The sequence below is a fragment of the Ranitomeya imitator genome, chromosome 6 (assembly GCF_032444005.1).
Source record: "Ranitomeya imitator isolate aRanImi1 chromosome 6, aRanImi1.pri, whole genome shotgun sequence".
NCBI classification, from domain to species: domain Eukaryota; kingdom Metazoa; phylum Chordata; class Amphibia; order Anura; family Dendrobatidae; genus Ranitomeya; species Ranitomeya imitator.
The window spans coordinates 383,290,625-383,312,184 of record NC_091287.1 but is presented as its reverse complement, the minus strand read 5'-3'; the positions used below and the strand labels follow the sequence as shown (position 1 = coordinate 383,312,184).

General features: G+C 41.9%; 1 protein-coding gene across 9 annotated transcripts in view; it reads left to right on the top strand.

Moving 5' to 3' along the window:
* PTPRM (protein tyrosine phosphatase receptor type M) overlaps nucleotides 1-21,560 on the top strand; it is a 1,024,381-nt gene that overhangs the window by 356,565 nt on the left and 646,256 nt on the right. For all 9 annotated transcript variants that reach the window (XM_069731071.1, XM_069731069.1, XM_069731074.1 and 6 more), the window contains exons 4-5: nucleotides 4,368-4,446; nucleotides 9,837-9,952. In XM_069731071.1, coding sequence (XP_069587172.1) covers nucleotides 4,368-4,446; nucleotides 9,837-9,952 — 195 coding nt within the window. The remainder of the gene's footprint in view (nucleotides 1-4,367; nucleotides 4,447-9,836; nucleotides 9,953-21,560) is intronic.

Here is a 21,560-nt window from a genome sequence, read left to right as displayed (position 1 = left end):
GCGGTTTACAAAGAAAGCAAATCTTTTCCAGCACCATTCCCACACTGATGAAGTACCAGAGAGTGGTAACATCAAATTGTGTTGCCGCGCAGGCCTCACCATAATACCCTGCAGATATGACCTTTTACAGATTATCACACCTTGTACAGCTGGTGGTCAGTATCTGGGCCATCACATCAGGTACGGACTGGGACTGGGACAGAAATTCAGCCCTGGCTTTGAAATCACACAGGCCCATGCCATGTCCATCCCCAAGCACCCGATGAGATATATTACTATTATTACCTTGGATGGAGGAAATCAAGATTTACTATAAGACCAATATTTGTAATGATACCCGTGGCCTGCTGGGGTAAGCAACTTTGTGCTCCATCACAACTCTTAACAGTATGGGTGTCTTGAAAATACTGATTCTGTGTAAGAGTGTAATCTCTTATGCTCAGCGTGATCCTCTCACTCTCTTTTGGCTGTAAATTGTAGGATCTTATATTCAATGAGGTTCTTTTTCCTCTCCCCAATGTGTATTTTTCATGCAATTCCATTCTTTGCAGTATAGAGATTCACACAAATTTATTAATTGCTAATCCAGTATTTGTTGGGAAATTCTGTAAATTTGAATCTCAAAAGATCCACTCGTTTTTAACTGTCACCCATCTAATATTGATGACTTATCCTAGGTGATAGGTCATAAATATCTGAGGCTAAGAAAACCTCTAAAGTAGCTTGAAACTCTCCAGCATCTCTGCAGTCACTATCAATATTTATTTTCAACCCCTCAATGCTTGGATTTATTTGTGAGTACAAGAAGTAGTAGTTTTTTTTTTTACATTTTTTACAAATTTCTTGAAGATGCCCATTGATATTTTTATTGCTCTATAGAAAAAAAGTCTTATTACAAAGAGTTACAATGTAGTTTTAGCCATATAACTCCTGTGTGCTCGTGTGCGGTAGTTTTTGCGAACTTAATTGAGCACAACCTTGCTGAAACCATACCATTTATTGAACTGCTCCATTAGACACCCGGGGATTGAAGACCAGATGCTAGTCATGCAGGGTAATCTATGCTGTTGATATTCGCTATGATAGAAAATCACATCCTAGCCAAACCCTATGCTATTGACTCCCTTTTGACTGCAGGGACATTCATATTTTCAAATCTGACTTGTTCTGTATCAAGCAGATGGAGCATTAAATATTCCAGATATTGATAAACTAACTGAACAACAGGAGGCGTTGAACGCTGGGGGGGATATAATTTTGTGCACAACTGTACATTTATTATGTTAAAGCATCTGTACCAACAGTTTCTCCTTACAGTGAAGTCCCTAGTCACGCATCAGTTGTCCACGGACTTTCATTAGTAGATTCTTGGCAAACACAGGGAGGTTTTTTATTGCGTTTTTTATTTTAAAGACAAACCGAGCAGAAAGCACTAATATCTAGTCTGCTAGATCTGCCCCCATTAGACTGTCACTAACATGCTGGTAATGCCCCTGTTATGACAGCTGATTAGTGTCAATGCTTTCATAGTTAACTAGGACAGTCCCTGGTCCTAAAACCAGGGACTATAAAATGATAGTAAAGGTACCGTCACACTCAGCAACGCTGCAGCAATATAGACAACGAGTCGATCGCTGGAGCGTCGCTGTTTAGGTCGCTGTAGAGACGTCAAACACAGTAACTCCAGAACGATGCAGGAGCGATCCAGTGACGTAACGGCGACTCACTTATCGTTCTCGCTGGTTGTTAGCTCCATGTAAAACATTGCTGGCATCATTGCTTTTGATGTCAAACATGACGATACACGCCGACCTGACGACCAAATAAAGGTCTGGACTTCTAGCTCCGACCAGCGATGGCACAGCGGGATCCAGATCGCTGCTGCGTGTCAAACACAACGAGATCGCTATCCAGGACGCTGCAATGTCACGGATCGTTGTCGTTCTCGTTGTAAAGTTGCTGAGTGTGACGGTACCTTAAGACTTGTTTTTGGAGACATTATAGTTCTCTTTTGTTTATTTATTTTGTATCTGTTCCGAATTAAATATGCCGATTCCTGTCTTTGGAAGCCAAAATAAAGGTGATTATGAAATGTAACCCTTGCTGGGCAGGAAACCTGCTAGTTTAAAGATCTACACATTTATAAATATCTATAGAGTTTCATAATGATATTGAGATACATTTGATACAGATGATAGTCAGGGTGATCAATGAGTGGAATGAGCTGCCACGAGAGGTGGTGAGTTCTCCTTCAATGGAAGCCTTCAAAAGGAGGCTGGATAGACATCTATCTGAGATGGTTTAGTGAATCGTGCATTGAGCAGGGAATTGGTCACAATGACCCTGGAGGTTCCTTCCAACTCTCACATTCTATCATACAAAGCCTTTTATTTTTAATGGAAAAATTTCAGAAGGAACCGCATCTCTGAAGCCAACTCCATCAGCATCTGCCATGTGCACACACAAAACCATTGCCTGTAGCGCTCCCATCACTGCATGTACAGTAGTGTTCAAAACAATAGCATTGTGTTCATAAACATGTGTTAACCACAAAATCTTTACACTAATTTTTATTTCCATGGATTGGAAACATTGCACACAATTTTCTAATTCAAAACATGCAGAGAAATGTATAGAATTTTTAACTACTTTACATAAAATAATATTTTAATGAATGTGTAGTTATTTGCGCAAACAATATCCATTTAGTGTCAAAAAATCCCAACGTTTCAGATATATAGCTACTCAATGTGCAATGCTTCGAGATCATACCAAAAAATACACCTTAATACTGGATAATAGTCAGGTAATTTACTTTACTGGTGAATAGGTATCCGTAGCTCTGAAGTGGCTCACTGAGTGGAGTGGCAGTTGTGATGAGAAAGAGAAAGCTGTCCGGTTATAGCAGGCTTCTGTAAGTAAATCTTCCCGAGCACTGCACCGGCCGGTGGCAGACGCTCCACCGCTCCTGGTTCCATGTTGCGCTAGCGTGTAGTCATGTAGTGCAGACTCTCTTAGTCTGCAATTGCTGCAGGACCTTCCGTGATGACTGCTGACATCACGGAAGGTCGTGCGCTGGTTTATAGTTTTTCTGTTTATCCATGTCTGTTGGATGACCTGTTGGTCGCTAAATTCTTTCCGATCACTGTCTTTGATGGTTATTTGAAATACTAGTAAAGGCTTCTTCGCTTGTTCACCATGGCTCTTCTTATAGTCTTTAATGAAGTTCATACACAAGGCATTCAGGAAGTTGAAAGTGATGGAATTCATCAATGATTTAGCCATTTAGCTGACCAATAACATGCTGTCATCATCTGAAACTAAGTTTTCTTTGTTAGAATTTTTCATATGATAGTGGACAAAGGATCTTTCATTTTAAGACTATTCTCTGAAAGATTGCTTTTCCTTCTCCCATTGCCATTGATCATTTATGGCCAGATAGAACTACTGTAACAGTCAGTATGCGCTTAAAAGTGTATGGCACAATTTGCGTAATGGCCTTCACAAGTTGATCATTTATTCAAAGATTATAATCAGAATTATTAATAATATAAATATAATTATTTATCCATCAAACTCCTTTTATCTAATGTGTAAAGCCATCTCAAGGATTATTGGAGTTCCGGTGATTGGACGATAACGTTGTTCGCGAACCTTAGCAATTTGACGTAACATTGTAAAATAGGAATACTCCTTAGTTTAGTGTCATTAAAGTTCAATATTTTTCACCAATCTAGAGAAAATGTATGTATGTAGTCATCATCTCGTATTTAGGGTCTCTTTTCTGTCCGACAGCATACCGCACACCCTACATAATTAAGGAACAACACTTTTTGTATTCCAGTAATAAAATCTTGTCAAGGCCAATTAAAAAGGTTTAAACAGACAGCACTGTCATTATTTAATTCCATATATACGAAAATAAAGTAATCACATTTCAGCATGCATTTTCCAAGTGTAGTAATTCTAGATATTAAAGCTGAAGCTGAAGTTTGCTTTATATAGGTAACAAGGACATTTTCTGTGTGCCATGGTTTCCATTGATGAGTCCTATAATATATTTAGAATTGATTGGCTGCTCTCAGAACAAACCCACATTATTTGGAAAATATTAATAGTTTGTGGAACTATTGTTCCCCAATTGAAATGTCACTTATAATTTGTGCTAAATCTGTTTTTTTTTTCACACGTTGTCTGTCTGATAAAGTCTTCAGTAAGATATCTCTGGAAAACAACCCTCTATGTTGTGCAGCGTATTATAAGTCCATTTTTTACATACGGCATTTGTAATCTAAGTATTATTGCTAATTATCTCACGATAGTCACATAGGCAACTGAAAGTATTTAACCACATTTTCATTTTACAGGTCTATTTTGAAGTGATTGCATTTGATCAACATGGATACATAGCAATAGATGAAGTGAAAGTCCTAAGACATCCTTGTGGTGAGTTATATTTGTATTCTATTGAGATCTTGACAATATACATTAAAATGAGTTGAGAAACTCTTGTGGCCTTTTGTTCCACGACGACCATCCCCGAGAGGAATAATGATGTTTTAGATAATGAAAAAGCAATATCATACCGGTAACAGACAGGTATACCCATCAAACGAAAGGTAGAGTTGAGTTTGTACTGATGAATACAGTAAATGATGATGTTAAAATCACAAATGCAGAACTACAATTGAATTATTCCATTAGAGCTGGTATTACCAAGGTCTTCTTTTATTCCAGCATGTGAATAATCTTTTGTAAATTAGCTTTAGTGAAGGCTTCAGTTTTGTCCTGATAAACATTCAGCATTTGTTCCTTGCCCTTCGTTGGGCTCGGATGACTTGCACCGTCTTTGTTATTAATCGGTGTAAATGCTGAACAGACACTTGACAATATCTCCAAACAAAGACTTCTAACTAATAGTTACCATAACACAAAACATCATTGTATATATTTTTGTTCAGAAGCATTATCATAATACCCAGCATAGCGGTGTGCAGACCTGTTTGATAGCTATAACTGCCCAGGCATTCTCAAAAGAAACCTGTTATTGCATTACTTTACATATAGAAGTAATTGTAAAGCTGCATAGGCACTTCCTCCGCAATACTACATTGGCACTTCTCCCACAATACTGCATAGGCACTTCCCCCACAATACTGTGTAGGCATTTGCAGAGATCTGAGGTCCTATTCAGAAATCCAGTGTAGAAGTCATATGCAAATCAGACTGAAAGTGCATTGGGGTGTGGCAGTGCACTTGATGGGCTTCTTCCAAATGCATTGCTATCCCCAAGTGCACTTCCAGCTTGATTTGCTAATGAATTTTTCACTAATTTTCTCAAAGCTAGCAAATCAGATACACCCCAACATAAATAATAAATTATTGGTAGAGGTGGATATTCACAATAATAAAATGACTACACAATAAGGAGGAGGGAATAACCACATATAGATAAATACAGCATACAAATATATAATTTTAATACACCAAAATAAATAAATTAAATTACCGTATATACTCGACTATAAGCCGACCCAAGTATAAGCCGAGACCCCTAATTTTGCCACAAAAAACTGGGAAAACTTAATGACTCGAGTATAAGCCTAGGGTGGGAAATGCAGCAGCTACCGGTAAATGTCAAAAATAAAAATAGATACCAATAAAAGTAAAATTAATTGAGACATCAGTAGGCTAAGTGTTTTTGAATATTCATATTGAATCAGGAGCCCCATATAATGCTCCATACAGTTCATGATGGGCCCGATAAGATGCTCCATACAAAATACGTCCCATATAATGCTCCATACAGTTTATGATGGGCTCCATAAGATGCTCCATATTAAAATATGCCCCATGCCTGCACAAATGCTGATTATGGCCTCATAAGATGTTCCGTAGAGATATTTGCCCCATACAATGCTGCACAAATGCTGATTATGGCCCCATAAGATGCTCCATAGACACATTTGCCCCATATAATGCTGCACAAATGCTGATTATGGCCCCATAAGATGTTCCATAGACACATTTGCCCCGTATAATGCTGCACAAATGCTGATTATGGCCCCATAAGATGTTCCATAGACACATTTGCCCCGTATAATGCTGCACAAATGCTGATTATGGCCCCATAAGATGCTCCATAGAGATATTTGCCCCATATATCGCTGCACATGCCCCATAAGATGCTCCATAGAAATGTTTGTCCCATACAACGCTGCACATGGCCCCATAAGATGCTCCATAGAGATATTTGCCCCTATATAACGCTGCACATGGCCCCATAAGATGCTCAATAGAGATATTTGCCCCATATAATGCTGCACATGGCCCCATAAGATGCTCCATAGAGATATTTGCCCCATATAATGCTGCACATGGCCCCATAAGATGCTCCGTAGAGATATTTGCCCCCATATAACGCTGCACATGGCCCCATAAGATGCTCCATAGAGATATTTGCCCCATATGCTGTTGCTGCAAAAAAAAAATCACATACTCACCTCTCGTCGCACAGGCCCACTGTAATGAGCGGTACCATGTGACCGCTCACTACAGGAGGAAGCTGTCAGCGCCCAGAGAATGAGGGACGTTCAGGGACTGCACCAGGAGCAGGTGAGTATTATTACGCAGCTGCCGCTCCACCTCCCCCGCCGACCCCAGGGTATGACTCGAGTATAAGCCAAGAGGGGCAATTTCAGCCTAAAAAATGGGCTGAAATTCTCTGCTTATACTCGAGTATATATGGTATTTAAAAATGTAGGGGCAAAATACAAGAATAATTTATCAGAAATGGGTATTATACAGCTCTGGCAAAGGTATATTTTTGAGTAAAATGAAAATTGTTATTTTATTCTATAAACTACTAACAACATGTCTCTGAAGTTCCAAGCAATACATTTTGTATTTTTTTTCTGACAAAGAAAAATGGTCAAAATAAAAAAAAAACAACCCAGTGCTCTCAGACTTCAAATAATGCAAAGAAAACAAGTTCATAATAATTTAGAAACAACAATACTAATGTTTTAACTCAGGAAGAGTTCTGAAATCAATATTTTGTGGAATAACCATGATTTTTAATCACAGCTTTCATGCGTCTTGGCATGCTTTCCACCAGTCTTTGACACTGCTTCTGGCACAAAAATGTAAGCAGTTCTTCTTTGTTTGATGGCTTGTGACTATCCTTCGTCCTCTTGATTACATTCCAGAGGTTTTCAATGGGGTTCAGGTCTGGAGATTGGGCTGCTCATAACAGGGTTTTGATGTGGTGGTCTCTTAATTTTTGCCATAGCTGTATAAATAATCGTGTTGTGTTCACAAACTTAATGGTCTGTATATCAAGGATATAGCAAAAGTGTATAGTATAAAGGTATATAAATATATACATAGATAAATATACCAAGTGAATGAATAGTTAGTACAATCTAAATACACTGCATATACACAAAACATACAGTACATACCATGAAAGAGATCAACACATACATGAGTAAGAACTCTGAAAGGGGTATTTATTAATTCACTTGGTATATTTCGCTATATACCGTATTTTTATACTGTACACTTTGCCATATTCTTCAAACACAGACCATTATTTTTGAGAACGCAACTCCATTATTTATATAATATCCATTTCTGATACGTTTTACTTGTACTTTCTTAGTATTTTGCCCGACATATTTTTAATGAATTCAGTATTATTGATTTTGATGTATCAATAAAGTTATATATTTTATGATATATTTATCTATCTGTGGTTATTCCCCTTTTTTGTGTAGTCAGATATCAGTTATCCTGGAGGACAAGTTTACAGCCATGCTTCTACTTCCATATATAAAATGTACTGAGAAACTGATATACCGGTAAATTAATTCACATATTCTGAATTTGACATAGATTTTGGCACAGATTCTATGTTCAAATCAGCATCAAATCCAGCTTCACTGTAAATTGAAGGGGCTTCAACAACCCCATTGAGATGTAACAGGATAGAATCCTCATTTCCAGACATCATTGTTGAAAGGAACCTGATGTTTACATGAAAATATAGAAGTAATCTGCAGGTAAATAGTGTTTAAATCATCTTAGGTAGTTAAACTGGAAAAACGACTATATACTAAAATGAGGTTATATTCCCCCTTCAGCTGCTCACTTCCAATCATTCGGCATTTCAGGGGCTGTTAGGGTATGTGCACACATCAGGATTTCTTCCAGAAATTTTCCTGACAAAAACCGGACATTTCTGCCAGAAATCCGCATGCGTTTTTACCGCGATTTTGACGCGTTTTTGACGCGTTTTTTGGGCGTTTTTTCCCAAATGCATAGAATTGCGGGAAAAATGCAGAAAATCCGCAAAAATAATGAACATGCTCATTTTTTTACCACGATTCGTTTTTTTCGCGGAAAAAAAACACATCCATGTGCACAAAACATGCAGAATGCATTCTAAATGATAGAATGCATAATTTATGCGTTTTTAATGAGTTTTATAGCGTCTTTAGCGTGAAAAACCGCGAAAAAAATGCGAAAAAAACCTGTACGTGTGCACATAGCCTCATAGTTCCCATTCAGTACACAGTAAGCACACTGTAATCACTCTCCAACACCTTGAATGACAACCTGCTTTGTTCTCATATGCTGTGATGTGTATTGAGCTGTGACTGTTACTGCCCCCTGCACATCCCCGATAATTGGAAGAGAGCAGCTGCAGTGAGAATACAAGTTAATTTTCTCTCTGTAGCTGCTTTTCCAGTTACGCAGCCTAACATAATATTTACTATCAGATTACCACTGCGTCTGCAGGTATATGGGTAATAGGTTACCTTTTAAGATGACAGTTGTAATCTTCCTTTACTTTTTCTGATCTTTTAGTTCATCTAAATACCAACTAAACTTGCATTTACACTGAAAGATAATAGTTAACAAGCGTTCTTAAAGGGAACCTGTCGCCCCCACAGGCGTTTGTAACTAAAAGAGCCACCTTGTGCAGCAGTAATGCTGCATTCTGACAAGGTGGCTCTTTTAGTTCTTGTTCCTGCCACTGCTGAAAGAATCGTTTTCAAAATTTATCCGTCATACCGTGAAATCGCCAAGGGGGCAGGTCTTTCCCCCCTAATCCAGATGCACCACAGCCGTCACTCATGGCCTCTGTGCTCCGGCTCCTCTTCCATCAATAGCATCCCCGCCGCCTGCGCTGTAAGTCCGAAGGGCAGTGCAACTGCGCAGGCGCCGGGGACGCTAATGAAGGAAGAGGAGGTGGCACCCGACGTGCAGAGGCCATGATTGACGGTTGTCGTGTGTCTGGTTTAGGGGGGAAAGACCTGCCCCCGTGGCGATTTCACGGTATGAAGGACAAATTTCAAAAACGATTCTTTCAGCAGTGCCAGGAACCCGAACTAAAAGGGCCACCTTGTCAGAATGCAGCATTACTGCTGCACAAGGTGGCTCTTTTAGTTACAAACGCCTGTGGGGGTGACAGGTTCCCTTTAAATTCAGTCATTATTCTCGCCGCTGCATCGACCTGTGTAAACAGGACTCGCACTGCTGAGAACCATGGCAGCCTATATATATGGACCGATTGCTCATAGTTTACTTCTGTCTGGCTGTGTAAACAGACTGTTAAATAACCGCCGAGCGATAAAGGTTTACCGTTCAGCAGTCGCATCGTAGTGAGGGACATGATAAGAAAGTATCGTTCTCATTGCCTTATCTTGTGCTCTTTGTGCATTTTACACAACACAACTTCTTTTGTGTCTGGTCAGGTCATATATACTAGATGTAGAGCCTTTTTCATTGGTTTACTGTTATCGTGTTAATGTGTTTGTTTGTTTTTTCAGCGAAAACACCTCATTTTATACGGGTAAAGAATGAGGATGTTAATGCAGGCAAGTTTGCAACATTCACCTGTGTGGCAAATGGAAAGACAACCCCAAGCGACAGGCTTTGGCTGCAGGTAATTTTTTCCTTTTAGTTTTACAAACTCCCTTTAAGTAGAATATATCTTGTGCCAGATATGAACCTTTCAGGTTAATATATGCAAGAAAAAAAATTGAATTATTATGGTTGATGGGCTTTTCTGGTGCTGATCACTCATGTTTTTAATAGGTCAGTGAGGTAATTCACAGAAAAATACCCCAAATATAAAACGTGAAGTTTATTACATATGTACATTATGCAAATTGTCTCTTCAGTGAGGAAAATAGCTAGAACTCTAGTGCCACCTATTGGAAGGTAGCAATCAATGTCGACCCTTTAACAAGCCTTGTCACATGATTTAGGATTATAGCCAAACCAGAATCTCAATTTGCAGACACTGTGTTTCGGGGTACTGCCCCTCGTCAGTGCAAAGCGGAGATCTGGTTTGGCTGTAAGAGAGGCGCCAGACCGTAATGTCTCCTCATCTCGGCATGCTTAGCATGTCGATCTCCGCAAGGTGAAACGATACTTCTTGGATTAGATATTTAAAAAATGAACCAATAAGTATGTATAGAAAAATATACCACAAATCTAAAAGGAATCAAATGCAATGCAATTGCACATAGCAATAATACAGAGGAAATATTGAAAAAGGAGTGTGGTTAACCCCTTAGCGACCGCCGATACGCCTTTTAACGGCGGCCGCTAAGGGTACTTAAACCACAGCGCCGTTAACTAACGGCTCTGTGGAAAAAGTAAATAGCGCCCCCCACAGGCCGATTTTCTCCGGGGTCTCGGCTGCCGGGGGTAGCCGAGACCCCAGAAAACATGATTCGGGGGTTTTTTAACCCACCCCGCATTTGCGATCGCCGGTAATTAACCGTTTACCGGCGATCGCAAAAAAAAAAAAAAAAAAGCGATCTCTTTTTAATTTCTCTGTCCTCCGATGTGATCGCACATCGGAGGACAGAGAAAAGGAATCCCAGGTGGCCCCCCAATACTCACCTAGCTCCCCCGACGCGCCTCGTGTCTCCCGGTGGGCGCCGCCATCTTTAAAATGGCGGGCGCATGCGCAGTGCGCCCGCCGGCCGGCACCGGGAGAATCTTTGGGGTCTCGGCTGCCGGGGGTAGCCGAGACCCCAAAGAGCATGATCGGGGTCGGTTTTACCGACCCCTGTTTTGCGATCGCCGGTAATTAACTGTTTACCGGCGACCGCAAAAAAAAAAAAAAAAAAAAAGAAAAGTAAAGTGTAATTCTCTGTCCTCTGATGTGATCGCACATCAGAGGACTGAGAAATAGGGGGATTCGGGGACCCTACAATACTCACCTGTGTCCCTGGATCCTCTTGCTGCTCCTCCTGGCCGCCGGCAGAAGAACATGGCGGACGCATGCCCAGTGCGCCCGCCATCTGTCTCCATCTGCCGGCCGGCAGGAGAACAGCAGTTGGGGCTAAAATTAGGGTTAGGGTTAGGGGTAGGGTTAGGGTTAGGGGTAGGGTTAGGGGTAGGGTTAGGGGTAGGGTTAGGTTAGGGGTAGGGTTAGGGGTAGGGTTAGGTTAGGGTTAGGGGTAGGGGTAGGGTTAGGGGTAGGGTTAGGGGTAGGGTTAGGTTAGGGTTAGGGGTAGGGTTAGGTTAGGGGTAGGGGTAGGGTTAGGGGTAGGGTTAGGGCTAGGGTTAGGGCTAGGGTTAGGGCTAAATATAGGGTTTGGGTTGGGGCTAAATTTAGGGTTAGGGTTGGGGCTAAATTTAGGGTTAGGCTTCTTTCACACTTACGTCGGTACGGGGCCGTCGCAATGCGTCGGCCCGACATACCGACGCACGTTGTGAAAATTGTGCACAACGTGGGCAGCAGCTGTAGTTTTTCAACGCATCCGCTGCCCAATCTATGTCCTCGGGAGGAGGGGGCGGAGTTACGGCCACGCATGCGCGGTCAGAAATGGCGGATGCGACGTACAAAAAAAGTTTCATTGAACTTTTTTTGTGCCGACGCTCCGCCAAAACACAACTGATCCAGTGCACGACGGACACGACGTCGGCAATACAAGTCTATGGGCAAAAAACGCATCCTGCGGGCACATTTGCAGGATCCGTTTCTTGTCCAAAACGACGGATTGCGACGGAATGCCAAACGACGCAAGTGTGAAAGTAGCCTTAGGGCTATGGTTAGGGTTGGGGCTAAAGTTAGGGCTAGGGTTGGGGCTAAAGTTAGGGTTAGAGCTGGGATTAGGGTTAGGGTTTGGATTAGGGTTGGTATTAGGGTTAGGGTTGGCATTAGGGTTACGCTTGGGATTAGGGTTAGGTTTGGGATTAGGGTTAAGGTTAGGGTTGTGATTAGGGGTGTATTGGGATTAGGGTTAGGTTTGAGGTTAGGGTTGAGATTAGGATTAGGGGTGTGTTGGATTTAGGGTTTTGATTAGGGTTATGGTTAGGGTTGACATTAGGGTTGTTTTGGGGTAAGGGTTGTGATTATGGTTAGGGTTAGTGATTAGGATTATGGATCAGGTTGGGATTAGGGTTAGGGGTGTGTTGGGGTTAGGGTTGGAGCTAGAATTGGGGAGTTTCCACTGTTTAGGTACATCAGGGGGTCTCCAAACACGACAGCCAATTTTGCGCTCAAAAAGTCAAATGGTGCTCCCTCCCTTCTGAGCTCTGCCGTGCGCCCAAACAGTGGGTTACCCCCACATATGGGGCATCAGCGTACTCGGGATAAATTGGACAACAACTTCTGGGGTCCAATTTCTCTTGTTACCCTTGTGAAAATAAAAACTTGGGGGCTACAATATCTTTTTTGTGAAAAAAAAAATATTTTTTATTTTCACGACTCTGCATTCTAAACTTCTGTGACGCACTTGGGCATTCAAAGTTCTCACCACACATCTAGATAATTTCCTTGGGGGGTCTAGTTTCCAAAATGGGGTCACTTGTGGGGGGTTACTACAGTTTAGGTATATCAGGGGCTCTGCAATCGCAACATAATGCCCACAGACCATTCTATCAAAGTCTGCATTCCAAAAAGGCGCTCCTTTCCTTCCGAGCTCTGCCGTGCGCCCAAACAGTGGTTTACCCCCACATATGGCGCATCAGCGTACTCGGGATAAATTGCACAACAACTATTGCAGTCCAATTTCTCCTGTTACCCTTGTGAAAATAAAAACTTGGGGGCTACAATATCTTTTTTGTGGAAAAAAAAATATTTTTTATTTTCACGGCTCTGCATTATAAACTTCTGTGAAGCACATGGGGGTTCAAAGTGCTCGCCACACATCTAGATAAGTTCCTTAAGGGGTCTAGTTTCCAAAATGGTGTCACTTGTGGGGGGTTTCCACTGTTTAGGCACATCAGGGGCTCTCCAAACGCGACATGGCGTCCAATCTCAATTCCAGCCAATTCTACATTGAAAAAGTAAAACGGCACTCCTTCTCTTCCAAGCTCTGCGGTGCGCCCTAACAGTGGTTTACCCCCACATATTGGGTATCAGCGTACTCAGGAGAAATTGCACAACAACTTTTGTGGTCTAATTTCTCCTGTTACCCTTGTGAAAATAAAAAATTGTGGGCAAAAAGATCATTTTTGTAGAAAAAATGCGATTTTTTTTTCCACGGCTCTACATTATAAACTTCTGTGAAGCACATGGGGGTTCAAAGTGCTCACCACACATCTAGATATGCTCCTTAAGGGGTCTAGTTTCCAAAATGGTGTCACTTGTGGGGGGTTTCCACTGTTTAGGCACATCAGAGGCTCTCCAAACACGACATGGCGTCCAATCTCAATTCCAGCCAATTCTACATTGAAAAAGTAAAACGGCGCTCCTTCACTTCCAAGCTCTGCAGTGCGCCCAAACAGTGGTTTACCCTCACATATGGGGTATCGACGTATTCAGGAGAAATCGCACAACAACTTTTGTGGTCTAATTTCTCCTGTTACCCTTGTGAAAATAAGAATTTGTGGGCAAAAAGATCATTTTTGTGTAAACAAAAGCGATTTTTTATTTTCACGGCTCTACGTTATAAACTTCTGTGAAGCACTTGGGGGTTCAAAGTGCTCACCACACATCTAGATAAGTTCCTTAAGGGGTCTAGTTTCCAAAATGGTGTCACTTGTGGGGAGTTTCCACTGTTTAGGCATATCAGGGGCTCTCTAAACGTGACATGGCGTCCGATCTCAATTCCAGCCAATTCTGCACTGAAAAAGTCAAACGGCGCTCCTTCACTTCTAAGTTCTGCGGTGCGCCCAAAAAGTGGTTTACCCCCACATATGGGGTATTAGCGTATTCAGGAGAAATTGCGTAACAAAATTTATGGTTACATTTCTGTTTTTACACTTGTGAAAATAAAAAAAATGGTTCTGAATTAAGAGGTTTGCAAAAAAAAGTTAAATGTTCATTTTTTCCTTCCACATTGTTTCAGTTCCTGTGAAGCACGTAAAGGGTTAATAAACTTCTTGAATGTGGTTTTGAGAACCTTGAGGGGTGTAGTTTTTAGAATGGTGTCACACTTCATTATTTTCTATCATATAGACCCCTCAAAATGACTTCAAATGTGATGTGGTCCCTAAAAAAAAATGGTGTTGCAAAAATGAGAAATTGCTGGTCAACTTTTAACCCTTATAACTCCCTAACAAAAAAAAATTTTGTTTCCAAAATTGTGCTGATGTAAAGTAGACATGTGGGAAATGTTATTTATTAACTATTTTTTGTGACATATCTCTCTGATTTAAGGGCATAAAAATACAAAGTTTGAAAATTGCTAAATTTTAAAAATTTTCACCATATTTCCGTTTTTTTCATAAATAATCGCAAGTAATATCGAAGAAATGTTACCACTAACATGAAGTACAATATGTCACGAAAAAACAATCTCAGAATCAGCGGGATCCGTTGAAGCGTTCCAGAGTTATAACCTCATAAAGTGACAGTGGTCAGAATTGCAAAAATTGGCCTGGTCATTAAGTACCAAATTGGCTCTGTCACTAAGGGGTTAAAACACCAAAACATGAACAATAATAGTAAATAAAGAGGACACCATGAGCAAGGTCCTATAAAAAGTCCATATTGTCCCATCATTGCTGACCTCTACCTAATGGCCGAGGTTGGCACCCTAAAGGATAGACAACATATGGCGCCCCACTCCTTTTAGGCACTCCCTATTATTCACTATTGCGCCATATCCCATCAAAAGAGGAACTCTATAAATAATAGTAATGCTCTTCTCTATGAGGTTAAATATTATTGTGGTAGCTACTCTAAATGGAAAATAAGGTGAGCACTAATATACCTAAAGGGAATCTGTCACCAGGTTTTTGCTATATACTCTGAGAGCACCATAATGTAGTGGCAGATACCCAGATTACAGCAATGTGTCACTTACTAGACTGTGTTTTTTGATCCAATACACAACTGGCCCTGTGCATCCTAGTCCAGCCACACCCGCAGACCACTGGTTAGCAGCTTTCTCTCCCTATATGTTGTGATTAGTCAGAAAAATACTATGCAATCAAATGAACTTATTTCATCTCTAATCGCATACAGTAAATGGTCAGAGAAATACTCGTCTATCTCAACAAGTTTCTCCTTCATTAATGTGGAGGTTCTTCAGGAGAATATTTCAGGGGAAGGTGAGGTCCAAAAGGAAGGCAGTTAGCTATTCTCATGATCCCCAAAATAGAGAACATTGGGGCACTCAAATCAGTCACACCAGTGTGGACGCTGCACGCTAGACTCGGTGGGTACAACGAAGCATGAGAAACTCATAGTTTTAAAGGATTATGACTTCTATATAAATTTGAACTTTCTGTAACATTTGTTTATTGTGTAACTCATATCTCATATTATAGACTTGTATAACATTGTACTATGATAGTCCATGAACCTAACCTTTGCTTATTGCTAATTATTGTGTAATGCAAATAATAGATCTAATTCCATGTACCGTAAATATAGATTGTGTTGTGCTCCTATACTCTTAAGGTACCTTCACACTAAACGATATCGCTAGCGATCCGTGACGTTGCAGCGTCCTCGCTAGCGATATCGTTTAGTTTGACACGCAGCAGCGATCAGAATCCTGCTGTGATGTCGTTGGTCGGGGCTAGAGGGCCAGACCTTTCTTTGGTCGCTGGCTCTCCCGCTGACATCGCTGAATCGGCGTGTGTGACACCGATTCAGCGATGTCTTCGCTGGTAACCAGGGTAAACATCGGGTTACTAAGCGCAGGGCCGCACTTAGTAACCCGATGTTTACCCTGGATACCATCCTAAAAGTTAAAAAAACAAACGCTTCATACTTACCTTCCGCTGTCTGTCCCTCGGCGCTGTGAGCACAGCGGCCGGAAAGCAGAGCGGTGACGTCACCGCTCTGCTTTCCGTCCGCTGTGCTCACAGCCAGAGCAGAGAAGCAGAGCGTCGGAGGACAGACAGCGGAAGGTAAGTATGAAGCGTTTGTTTTTTTAACTTTTAGGATGGTAACCAGGGTAAACATCGGGTTACTAAGCGCGGCCCTGCGCTTAGTAACCCGATGTTTACCCTGGTTACCGGCATCGTTGGTCGCTGGAGAGCTGTCTGTGTGACAGCTCTCCAGCGACCAAACAGCGACGCTGCAGCAATCCGGATCATTGTCTGGATCACTGCAGCGTCGTTTAGTGTGAAGGTACCTTTACATCTTAGGCCGGCGTCACACTTGCGAGTTTTACGGACGTAAGAGCACAGAATCTACGTCCGTAAAACTCGCAAAAAATACGGCACAGTTATTCTCTATGCCCCTGCTCCTATTTGCCGTATTTTACTGATCAGTATTATACGGCTTTCTACGGCCGTACAAAATCGCAGCATGCTGCGTTTGTCACCGTACTGCGCAAGAAATACGCCAATGAAAGTCTATGGAAGCGTGAAAAATACGGATTACACACGGACAAGCAGTGTGACTTGCGAGAAATACGCAGCGCTGTTAGAGAGAAAAACCGGCAATTCAGTGCGGTGTACAGTAAAATCACACTGGCAGCTTACAGTCCAATAGGTAGAATAAATGTGTACACATAGAATAGGTATATATATATATATATATATGTCAGTGAGACACATATATGTATATATATTAATATTTATTCCAGCGCTATACAGCTTGAAAGCCGGTAATTCCAATACCGGCTTTTTCTTTCTCCTTCCTAAAACCCGACATGATTTGAGACATGGTTTACATACAGTAAACCATGTCTTCTCTCCATTTTTTTTGCAGATTCCACACTACTAATGTCAGTAGTGTGTATCTGCAAAATTTGGCCGTTCTAGCTCTTAAAATAAAGGGTGTCTCACTGACATATATATATACCTATTCTATGTGTACACATTTATTCTACCTATTCTACTGTAAGCTGTCAGTGTGATTTTACTGTACACCGCACTGAATTACCGGCTTTTCTCTCTAATATATGTGTCTACTGACACACACATATATATATATATATATATATATATATATATATATATATATATATATATATAGACAGTATATATATATTTTCTTTTCTTTTTGGGACACATGGATCACTTCTATAGCGGTATGTTGGTTTTGCTAGCCTGCTAGAAAACCACGCAGTACGGATGCCATACGGATTACATACGGAGGATGCCATGCGCAAAAAACGCTGACACACCCTGCCTACGGAGGAGCTACGGACCACTTTTTTCGGGACTTTTCAGCGTATTACGGCCGTAATATACGGACCGTATTGTTTTACGCTGTGTGTGACGCCGGCCTTATTGTTGACTTTCCCAATCTTTGGATTTAATTGTCCTCTTTAACATGACATATTTGAAAATCACATAAAATAGTGACCAACTGTGCCATGTAACCATTAGAATGACCCATATGTAGAATGTAAGCCCACAAGGGCAGGGTCCTCGCCCCTCTGTATCAGTCCGTCATTGTTAGTTTGTTTACTGTATGTGATATTTGTAACTTGTATGTAACCCCTTCTCATGTACAGCACCGTGGAATCAATGGTGCTATATAAATAAATAATAATAATAATAATAATAATAATAATAATAATATGTTGTTATCCTGCCATTTCATCTGTAATATTCTATAGGTTTCTTCCTAGTGTTTGGCTTTAGCCAAGGAGATTATAACAATTAAATATAATAATTAAATCCATATTATCCCAACACACAAAGCACAACAGATGTCAGTTATAATCTTAGACATTTACCTTATATTGACCTCATACCTTAATTACTTTAATGCCAGCCCCAGCCAATCCTATTGATTTCAACTGTGCTCACCTTTTAGGTTTATCTGCTCCTAATGTGTGCATATGTCATCCCACAACACTGCCAAATCTCATTATATGAAACACTTCTGTCTGTCGTGTGTATGCTTTAAGGCCCCTTCACATTAAGCGACGCTGCAGCGATACCGACAACGATCCGTATCGCTGCAGCGTCGCTGTTTGGTCGCTGGAGAGCTGTCACACAGACAGCTCTCCAGCGACCAACGATGCCGTTAACCAGGGTAAACATCGGGTAACTAAGCGCAGGGCCGCGCTTAGTAACCCGATGTTTACCCTGGTTACCATCCTAAAAGTAAAAAAAACAAACACTACATACTTACCTAACGCTGTCTGTCCCCGGCACTGTCCTTCTCTGCACTCCTCCTGTACTGGCTGTGAGCACAGCGGCCGGAAAGCAGAGCGGTGACGTCACCGCTCTGCTTTCCGGCTGACCGACGCTCACAGTCAGTACAGGAGGAGTGCAGAGCACAGCGCCGGGGACAGACAGCGTTAGGTAAGTATGTAGTGTTTGTTTTTTTTACTTTTAGGATGGTAACCAGGGTAAACATCGGGTTACTAAGCGCGGCCCTGCGCTTAGTTACCCGATATTTACCCTGGTTACCAGTGAAGACATCGCTGAATCGGTGTCACACACGCCGATCCAGCGATGTCCACGGGAGATCCAGCGACGAAATAAAGTTCTGGACTTTGTTCAGCGACCAACGATGGCACAGCAGGGGCCTGATCGTTGGTCGCTGTCACACATAGCGATCACCGATATCGTTATGTGTGAAGGTACCTTTAGACGTATTTAAAACATTTGTTGTTTTTTTTGTTTCCGAGAGAAATCTGTCTTTTTATCAGTGCGCTTGATCCGATTTTCATCTTTTTCTGATTCATATATCAGTTCTTATCATTAGTGTAGAATCCCTTTTTCCTGTATGCAGAAAAAAAATCCTCTTAAATTAAAGATTAAAAAAATAAACAGCACTGATGTGACACATATATGGCCTGTTGTGCTGTCCTTTCTTCTACGGACCCATTGATTTCAATGGGCGAGTTTGATCTATGACTCGAATCAACAACCAACATGTTTTTTTCTCGCACAATCAGTCCGGCTAAAAATATGGGCATGTGAACATTCCTATAGACTATGACTGGTGTGCGTACCATCCATAAAAAGCACAGACAGAACGCAGCAGACATCTGAATGAGGCATAAGTTTTATTTGCGCTCCTCAGACTGTCGCCACATTTTGTGTCTTGTTTAAAGTTCTGTTACCATCACAGACATGTGAACAGCATCACAGGCTATAATGGGTAAGTTGTACACATGAAAATCACAGAAAGAATAAGTATCTGAAAAACGGGTCTCTGAATGATCACAAAACTAGCGGTGGTTCGTGCCGGTAGCGCCGCACTGTGCTCTCCACGATCACCAATCTCACAATTTTTGCTTCTTTGGACACTGTGTCCGCTCCATCTAAAATTACTAGTGTGTACTCTGATGAAGGTCCTTGTGGACTGAAACGTCTGTAAACACCTGTACTGTTAAACCTGCATAAAGTCTACTTTTCTCATCTACCACTTGAGTGCCAAGTTCATCTTTATATTACAAGGTTTGGGACCCTACTTGTGCACTTATTTCTAGGAGTGGCGTTATTCTCTTTCACAAAGGTGGAGACCTTATGCCAGCAATGATTGGGCGCCATGCACCATGTGCCATTCCACTGCACCAGGACTCCAAAACCACGAGTGCTGACACCACTGGAACGGCGCCGGCACGGCAGGTGAGTATAGGTTTTTTATTTTATCGGGGGCCAAACGTTTAGTTCAAGAAGGGGTTCTCATTGTCTCGTGCTCTTGCTTTCTGGCTTCTGCCCTATGTGAGGAGTGTGCATGTACTTCTTGAAAACTTGATTGTGTGCAATGAAGAATATTGGGTAGAAGGGGGCATATTGAAAAAATTATGACCACAGGTCAGACTATAATGGTCTATTGTCTTTTACCTTGGAGACATGTAATCTCTCTAGACTGAAGATATTGTTACAGTAGAAATTTTGGAATGATTTTCCATGTTAGATGGATTATTAGTATTATTATTATTATTATTATTATTCATGTATATAGCACCATTAATTCCATGGTGCTGTACATGAGAAAGGGGTTACATGCAGTGTTATAGATATCGTTTACAGTAAACAAGTTTACAGTGACTGACGAGTACAGAGGGGAGAGGACCCTGTCCTTGCGGACTTACATTCTATGGGATAGTGAGGAAGAGGCAGAAGGTAGGGGGCGAGGTGGCGGCTCTGGCGATGGCGAGGCGGCAGCTCTGGTGATGGCGAGGCGGTGGCTCTGGTGATGGCGAGGCGGCTCTGGCTATGGCGAAGCGGCAGAATGGTTATTGCAGGCTGTAGGCTGTTAGGCCTATCCATAACCCTAACCACAAGCCTAATAATAACCCTATTTCCAACCCTAGCCCTAATTCCAACCCTAAATCTAATTCCAACCCTAACCCTAAGGCTATGTGCCCACGTTGCGGATTCGTGTGAGATTTTTCCGCACAATTTTTGAAAAATCCGCAGGTAAAAGGCACTGCATTTTACCTGCGGATTTACAGCGGATTTGCAGTATTTTTTGTGCGGATTTCACCTGCGGATTCCTATTGAGGAACAGGTGTATAACGCTGCGGAATCCGCACAAAATTGACATGCTGCGGAAAATACAACGCAGCGTTTCCACATGGTATTTTCCGCACCGTGGGCACAGCGGATTTGGTTTTCCATAGGTTTACATGGTACTGTAAACCTGATTGAAAACTGCTACGAATTCGTAGCGGCCAAACCGCTGCGGATCCCCGGCCAATCCGCTGCGTATCCGCGGCCAATCCGCACCGCGTGCAAATGCCCTAAACCTAACCCTAACCCTAGTTCTAACCCTAACCCTAACCCTAGTTCTAACCCTAACCCTAGTGGAAAAAGAAAAAAATAATTTTTCTTTATTTTATTATTGGCCCTACCTATGGGGGTGATAAAAGGGGTGGTCATTTACTATTTTTTTATTTTGATCACTGTGATAGGTTATATCACAGTGATCAAAATATACCTGGAACGAATCTGCCGGCCGGCTTTTGGAAGATGGCGGCGCCCAGGGAGAAGACGGATGGACACGGGAGGCCCGGTAAGTATATCGGGGGGGGGGGATCTGAGCATGGAGGGTGGATCGGAGCACGGGGGGTGGCATCGGAGCACGGGGGGAGCGGGCAGGAGGACGGGGGAGCACACAGGACGGTGGAGGGGAGCGGTCCACAGAATGGAGGACCGGGGAGGAGATTGGTGGCGGTGGGGGGGGTACACCAGTGTTTCCAGCCATGGCCGAT